This window comes from Drosophila subpulchrella, chromosome 2R (genome assembly GCF_014743375.2).
Source record: "Drosophila subpulchrella strain 33 F10 #4 breed RU33 chromosome 2R, RU_Dsub_v1.1 Primary Assembly, whole genome shotgun sequence".
NCBI lineage: Eukaryota > Metazoa > Arthropoda > Insecta > Diptera > Drosophilidae > Drosophila > Drosophila subpulchrella.
In genome coordinates, this window is record NC_050611.1 from 7819454 (window position 1) to 7826824 (window position 7371).

The following is a 7371-nucleotide window of genomic DNA, read 5'->3' on the forward strand; positions in this document are numbered from 1 at the left end:
TTTTTTCGTCAAATTTGTATAAATAGCTAGATGAGATACCAAATTCCATTTTTAAAATGCATATCCTAATTTATTCGTCGCAATATCAATGATTTTATGAGGTAAAAAGATTTCCTAGTTTTTTCACATTTTTTTAAGATCTTGAAGACTTGTTTTACATTAAAATAAGCCTGGCTTTTTGATTGTCCATTAAATTATGATAAGCAACATGCCTTAGCTGAATTTCGATTTTTACTAGCCAGATCTAGCTACTTTAAGGAACTTCTTATGTACAATCCCAATTGCAATCGATAACTTTCAATCGACGGACAACAACAAAGAAAAATAAAAGTTTATGAAAACACAACAAAATTGAACAATTTAGAAATTTAACTGTCCCAAAACATGGCCCACAACTATCTGCAGCCCGTGCACGACCACTTCGATGATGTGGACAGATTCGATGACGTGGACGATGAGCTATTCCTGCAGAACAAGCGAACGGGAGCACCAAAGGCTCCGCAGCAGAGGAGCACCAATCCCTTCGAGATGGAGGACGATGACGATGAGGAGATAACCTCGTCGCCCTCGGTGGCTGCCCAACGACTGGCTTATGCGGAAAAACGGAGAGCCATCGAGCAGCGAACTCTGGACTCCACCAACAAGAGCTTGGGTAACCATGGGGGTCAATTACCAGCCAATTAAGGGGCGGTTTTTATACATGTGACCATTAAAATCCACAGGTCTGCTGTACGAAACCCAGGAGGTGGGCAAGGCCACTGCTGTGGAGCTGGCCAAGCAGCGGGAGCAGCTGGAGAAGACTTCGCATCAGCTGGACGAGATCAACTCCACGCTGCGCTTCAGCCAGCGTCATCTGACTGGCCTGAAGAGTGTCTTTGGCGGCCTAAAAAACTACCTCTCCGGCAACCGGGATCAGCCCCCCACCGCTGCTGGTTCGCCCACGACCAGTCAGTCCTCCCAGGAGGCCAATAGCAACATTGATATGGGCGCCTGTGGAGGAGCTAGTCCTCCGGCTCTGTCACCTGCGGAGCGCTACGACAATCATCCAGTGAGCCAGCTGCGTGGCGATTCCAGCAGCACCTACCAATCCCAGCGACAGGTGTCCAATCCTTTCCAGGCCCAGATCGACGCCAATCTGGAGGAGATGTGCAGCAATCTGTCGGTGCTTAAGATGCTGGCCACTGATCTGGGCGGCGAAATTGAGTCGCAGAACGAGTTGCTGGATAATATGAACTACAAAATCGAGGATGTCGACTTGAAGATCCACAAGCAGAATAAGGACATGAGCAAGCTCCTAAAGAAGTGAATAAAGTCGTCGATACCATTATGTTTACTGCATCCTTAGAATAGCCCCCTTGAACATACAAATCATAGTCATACCATATCGCAAGATGAGCACCACACAAGGCCATTACGAATGCATTCCTCATTATGTTTCCTAGTTTTTTATTGTTACACACACCAAAAAAAATTCTCTCGGAGTGCTTCAGTTGGAGAGCGATAAGTGTTCAGTTTTGAATAAAAATTCATATAAAACGGAGGAGCGTTGTTGTGGCTTGGGCAATATTTGTTCGAATGTGTCTGAATACACACACAAACTTCTGTTATCTTCTCTTCTGATGCAGCATTTCTCAAGTAATTTTTGAAGGAAATGACTCAACGTTTTTTGTGAAATTTCTAAAAGGTTTCTTCCAGCAGAGTTAGGGAAAGAGAGCACCGAAAATGCTGCAACCGAAGGACACCAATCCCTTCGATACGGTGGACGAGCATGCCCAAGGATTGGCTTTTGCCGAAAAAAAGAGGGCTATTGAACAGCGAACTCTGGACTCCACCAACAAGAGCTTGGGTAACCCAATGAAGTCAATTACCTGCCAATTAGGACCGTTTTTATACTTGTGTCCTTTCAAATCCGCAGGTCTGCTCTACGAAGCCCAGGAAATAGGCAACTCCACTGCTGTGGAGCTGGGAAAGCAGCGGGAGCAGCTGGACAAGGCCACGGCCCAGTTGGACGAGATGAACTCAACGCTGCGCATTAACAAAAGTCAGATAAATAACCTAAAGAGCGTATTTGGATGCGTGAAGAACTTCCTCTCCGGTGACAAAAATAAGGCATTGACTGCTGCCAATAAGTCCTCAAGAGGTGTCAATAGCAGCACTGACAATGAAAGATCTAGCACCTCGGCTCCTCTTCCATCAACGGAGGGATACAACAATCACCAAGTCAGCCAGCTGCGTGAAGATCCCAATAGCACATATCATCCCCAGCGGCAGGAGGCAAATGCCTTCCAGGTCCAGATCGACGCCAATCTGGAGGAGATAGGTAGCAACCTGTCGGTGCTCAAGATGCTAGCCAAAGAACTGGGTGGTGAAATTGAGTCGCAGAACGAGCTGCTGGATAATCTAAGCAACAAAATCGAGGATGTCGATTTGCAGGTCCACAAGCAGAACCAGGACTTGACCAAGCTGCTAAAGAAATGAAAAGAGGATTCCATTATAAACAAATTATAGTCATAGCATGCCGCAAGATAAAAGATACCATTGCATACACATATATGCCTTACTATGTTTTATTATTAGAAATTAAGAGTTCTATAAAAATGATGTAAAATTATTTTGGGTGGGGTTATTTTTGGTATTTACATATCTGTTATCTGTTATCTTCGGTTCTGATGCATTTTAAAACAAATTATGACTCAAGTCGCTGCTTCCTAAGATTCCGAAATTTATATGATTTGATTTAAAATTTAAATTACTCTTATCTTAAAAAAAAAAACCCAATGAAAAACACAAAGCTCAATCATTTGTCTCATTTTTTATGATTTTATTTTTAAATTTAAGCTCGATAACTATCAATAAAAAGTTTCCTTTCGATTTCGATTAAGCTGTTAAACAATCGAAAGCAAGAAGAGCCACCACTAGAAAGCGCTTGTTCTTTCCAGCACTGCTTCCATCCAAAAGAAAGCGCCATCTCAGCGAATTTTCGTTCAACGCATAATAAATAAACAGTAAACGTTTTCTGAGAATTATGGATGATTCTTATCCCATTGGCCCCCAGCTGCTCAAGGAGCCCGTCTCCTTTAAGTAAGTACTGATATACATTACGACCATTAGCACGTGGCTGAGACCATGATTTTGCGACTCCTCCGGCAGCCAACTCGTTGACAATGGCGTTGAGTTCGAGTTGGACTTGGCGCAGCAGCATAGCGCCAGCAATGATGTGGGTCTGGAGAGCGACAGCGACTACGAGGACGCCGAGGACGTGGACAGCGAGGCGCTGCTTTCCCCATGGACGCAGTCCTTCGAAGAGCTGCGTGAACTGATGAACAAGATCAACGAGTTCATGTACAAGCGGACCACTCGCGAGGGTCACGTGGACCGGGATGTGGTGCCGGAAAAGGCCAGGGTGTCGGTCCGCTACAGTTTCTACTGGGAGGGCGTGGGCGCTCCCTTCGATTCCTCCATGCTGCGGGGAACCAAATTCGAGTTCGAGACTGGCCAGAAATCAGTGGTCATGGGCCTGGAGGCTGCTGTGCTCACTATGCGTCCTTACGAGCAGGCAGAGTTCATCATCTCCTACAAGTTGCTATTCGGGGAACTGGGCTGCCCGCCTAGGATCAAGCCCATGGCGGACGCACTCTTAAAGGTGGAGGTCATTGACTATACGCTTATAGGAGATGCGGAGGCCATTAATGGGATTCCTAAGGAGGACCGCGACAAGTTCTGCGTGGTATATCCGAAGGCGCAGGACATGCACCTGCATGGGAAGGATTGCGTGAAGCGCGGGCGCTATCGCGATGCGGCGTCTACCTTTGAACGGGCTATCAATTCCCTGAACTACTGCCGACTGGCCAATGACGAGGAGGAGCGCAGGCAAACCGATCTGTTGATTACCCTGACCGTAAGTAGCTTTTACGGCAAAGCAATTCTCAGAATTAACTATGTTAACTATTTGACTAAACACTTAATTTCCCTCTTATTTATAAATGTTAATCAAAGTGCTTATCATTATCATTCTGAATCCTTTCCAGCAAAACCTGATGGTCGTTTACAACAAGCTAAACAGGCCGCAGCGCGCCTGCATCATGATGAAGTCTCTGCGTCGTCTGACCGAGAACAATCCATCCTGCAAAGCGCTCTTCTTGGAGGGACGCGCCCTGGCTGCTTTGGGCGAGTACGACCGGGCTCGCGACGCCTTCGTGCAGGCACAGGCAAAGCAGCCGGAGAACAAGGAGATCAGCGATGAAATCATCAGAATGAATAAGAGAATCAGCCAATACAAGAAGGCTAGTCGTGAACTTTGGTCGCGGGCTTTCGCGAACAAAGAAAAAAGTGCTCCAAAAACGGCAGCTCAACAGGAGAAGGAGGTCGATGAAGAAGTTTTCAAGAATGAAATCGAAGAAGTGGTCCAGGATTTCGAGACCTCTGACGAGCAAGAGATACACTTTTCCCGTACAACTTTTTCGGACGCCCAGTTTGAAACGGTCTGTAACGTGGCCAAAGATCACAATTTGAAGCTAACTTTGTCCCACGTTCACGAGGATGTCTTGACTTTGTCTAAGGAGGAAGTCAAGTTGGACTAAAATTACTAAACAAACCAGTATTAGACATTTCATTTCATAACGCTCTTGAAAAAAATCAAAACGTTTCAAATATGAATGTAATCTTGACCTTTGGTACCTTTGGTAACACATGGTTAAAATGACTAAACAAACCAATATTACAAATTTCATTTCATAACGCTCTTGAAAAAAATCAGAACGTTCCAAATATGAAGGTAATCTTGACCAAAGAACTGTTCCTTATGTTAATACATTCAACATGGTTATCTGCAGCTACTTAACATTTTCTTTGAAACAAAAAAGAATCTTATAGATATAATTTATTTGAAATACAAAAGCTCTTAATACGGGAAGAAAATATGTTATTCCGTAAATATTTTTTGTTATTTCCCACAATAAACACAACTTTGTACGGCAAATAACAAAGTGTTTAGTTTAATTTACACTTTTCATATCCAATTCCTTGGCCAATTGACGATGCAGACACTCCAAGCATGCACATCCTTTGAAGTGTTTGAAATTAGGCTCCAGGATACGAACCTCCTGCATCTCAATGCTGTTTGAGTCGTAACTGGTGAATGTTTCCGATTTCACGAACTTGCAGCACACGCATATACAAATTAAGATGGCTGAGGGTATTAGAACTTTAGAACGTTTGGTTAAGAAGTTTATCGAATTCTTACAGAAGGAGGCTACCCAAATGACGAGCATAAGGAACGGGCAAAAATAACTGCTGACCATAGGCCACTGGCCCTTGGCGCTTGTATTTTCAGAGAAAATTCCCAAAACATTTTGCATAAAAGATTCCGAACTGGGTTTAGCATCCACCATTGCTCTAAGACGATTTTAATTATAACCGAAATTAACCTGAGTGAACTGGTGTTGATGTTCATCAAACGATTTTAGTTAGAATACTGTCGGTGCTTTAAAGCCAATGTCTAATTCAAGGGTCTGAATTTTTAAATAAGCAATAGATAAATAAACAGTTGCGTGTGAGTTAAGGTAAATGTGTTTTTACCACCACGTATCGACCACGAAGCACTAAAGCAAAGGTTTAATAACCACGAACCAACTTCCTCGAGATTAAAGACGCCCACGTTTTTTTTGGCCCATATATCATAATAAATTGACTCTAGACTTTTGTTAATATTTATTTAGGAATTAATTAACACAAATTCCATTTCTAGCCACCGTGCACCATTTGTAGGCTTCGTATCCTTTTGCACTTGTTTTATAAAGGAGACTGGCCAGAAAAATCGAAATAATATAACTTTTGAATATCATTTTAGCGTTGATGTTCTATTCGGGGTAAGATCTGAAAATGTTTTGAAACATGTTTTTGCTTTTTTAAGTAATACCCACCATTGCAAATTCTTTTTAAACGGTTATTATTTGTAATCTATTGTCACAGTGACGAATTGGCTTCTGAAAATGGAAACCAAATTATTAAAGCAATGAAAAATACAAAATGACAGCACATAAATTGGATTAGATTCTAGAATGTAGATAGGATGTAGATAGACATAACATAAGAATTAACACATATTAACATAACATAAGAATTTTTTATAGATAAACTAAATTATCAAAAAAAAATATTAAAAAGTTTGGTACGGTAGGGGGTTTGAACTCGCATCGTAATGTTTTGTATAGGCATGACTTATGTAAATTGGATTAGATTATAGAATGTAGAAAGACAGACCGTCAACTATAACATTAGAATTTTTCATATATCAACTAAATTATCAAAAAAAAAAAAAAATTGTTTCAGTCGGTGGATTGAACTCGCATGGGAATAATTTGTAGTCGCACGCCTTACGCCCTGCACCACAATGCCATCGCGCGGGCGCTAAATATATCTCAAATTGAACATGGTGGAGAATCCGGTTCTATAGAGCCATCTATATCTCATTTTAAGAACTAGCGGGGGTTTCGGAGCCATACAAAAAAGTCGTTGCTTGAAATTGCATTTGGACGAGACCTCGACGAGTGCGCCCGTGGCGTTCTGCGTTAAGAGTCGCGACACTTGAAGAAATATGCCCCTCAATTTGGCCGGTTTAATTTGATATAGTTAATACCGAATATGCATGAGGAGAAGGTAGAGTGAGGAATGGTGGGGATTACGCCTTCGGTGCTCGAATCGGTTTTAAATCCGCGAGATAACTATCATCCTTGTTTCCCTCCACATTATTTTTATTGATGTATATTTTTTTTGTTAAAACCCATAAATATTTATTCATGAATATTGTTTTTCCTTGCTTAATGTTACATTTTTAACATAATTATTTATGATTACTCGTTTAGTTATTGGCATCTGTGGAATATGTGTAATATTTGCTTACACGTTTAATTTGATATAACATATATTTTTGATTACCAGAACAGCAAAAATGTTATACATCTATTTTAATAAGATATATTGTATATTTAGCTCCCAGTTTCTGCTTTTAAATTTTGTTTGGAGAAATGTGCTGAGACTCTTGATGCAGCCATTCAATTCCGACTGAAAATAACTTTTCTGATTTCATAATCCTGCAAACAACTTTTGATTCTTTGAATTAACTGAAATATGTATAACAAAAGTAGTTCACTGAAGGTGTTAATTGCAGGAAAACTATTAATGTTTTCCGTTTTGACTGAAAGCAATTCTTAAATTCTGATTTCTGTTATGTACTCTTAAGTATTAATTCGCTTAAAATGCATACATTGAATAGATTTCCTGCTCTTTATACTTTATTGTTGATCATGCAGCTGGTGGGTTTTCCGGTTGATGGGTTTCATTTCGGAATATATTCGTTTTTCGGTCTACAGG

The 7371-nt window shown here is 41.4% G+C and overlaps 4 protein-coding genes across 6 annotated transcripts; 3 read left to right on the plus strand and 1 right to left on the minus strand.

Annotated features, from left to right (window-relative positions):
• Positions 1 to 283: 283 nt before the first annotated feature.
• On the plus strand, positions 284 to 1536 carry LOC119549076 (synaptosomal-associated protein 29). Its single transcript, XM_037856786.1, has 2 exons — positions 284 to 652; positions 723 to 1536. Exons 1-2 carry the CDS (start codon positions 385 to 387, stop codon positions 1304 to 1306), a joined length of 852 nt encoding a protein of 283 aa, XP_037712714.1. The 5' UTR covers positions 284 to 384; the 3' UTR covers positions 1307 to 1536.
• On the plus strand, positions 1499 to 2697 carry LOC119549079 (synaptosomal-associated protein 29-like). 3 transcript variants are annotated; one of them, XM_037856789.1, is made up of 3 exons: positions 1499 to 1635; positions 1685 to 1846; positions 1916 to 2697. In XM_037856789.1, the coding sequence occupies exons 2-3, from the start codon at positions 1723 to 1725 to the stop codon at positions 2476 to 2478; spliced, it is 687 nt and encodes a 228-aa protein (XP_037712717.1). In that variant the 5' UTR covers positions 1499 to 1635; positions 1685 to 1722; the 3' UTR covers positions 2479 to 2697. The 3 variants fall into 3 exon arrangements, with proteins under 3 accessions (XP_037712717.1, XP_037712716.1, XP_037712718.1); XM_037856788.1 differs by having other exon boundaries at positions 1507 to 1635; positions 1699 to 1846; positions 1916 to 2695; XM_037856790.1 differs by having other exon boundaries at positions 1520 to 1635; positions 1696 to 1846.
• Positions 2698 to 2921: 224 nt separating this feature from the next.
• On the plus strand, positions 2922 to 4979 carry LOC119551882 (inactive peptidyl-prolyl cis-trans isomerase shutdown). The gene is made up of 3 exons (XM_037861477.1): positions 2922 to 3081; positions 3151 to 3898; positions 4029 to 4979. The coding sequence occupies exons 1-3, from the start codon at positions 3026 to 3028 to the stop codon at positions 4578 to 4580; spliced, it is 1356 nt and encodes a 451-aa protein (XP_037717405.1). The 5' UTR covers positions 2922 to 3025; the 3' UTR covers positions 4581 to 4979.
• On the minus strand, positions 4913 to 5448 carry LOC119551883. The gene is made up of 2 exons (XM_037861479.1): positions 5243 to 5448; positions 4913 to 5188 (listed from the first exon to the last, which is right to left on the minus strand). The coding sequence occupies exons 1-2, from the start codon at positions 5388 to 5390 to the stop codon at positions 4995 to 4997; spliced, it is 342 nt and encodes a 113-aa protein (XP_037717407.1). The 5' UTR covers positions 5391 to 5448; the 3' UTR covers positions 4913 to 4994.
• Positions 5449 to 7371: the final 1923 nt, after the last annotated feature.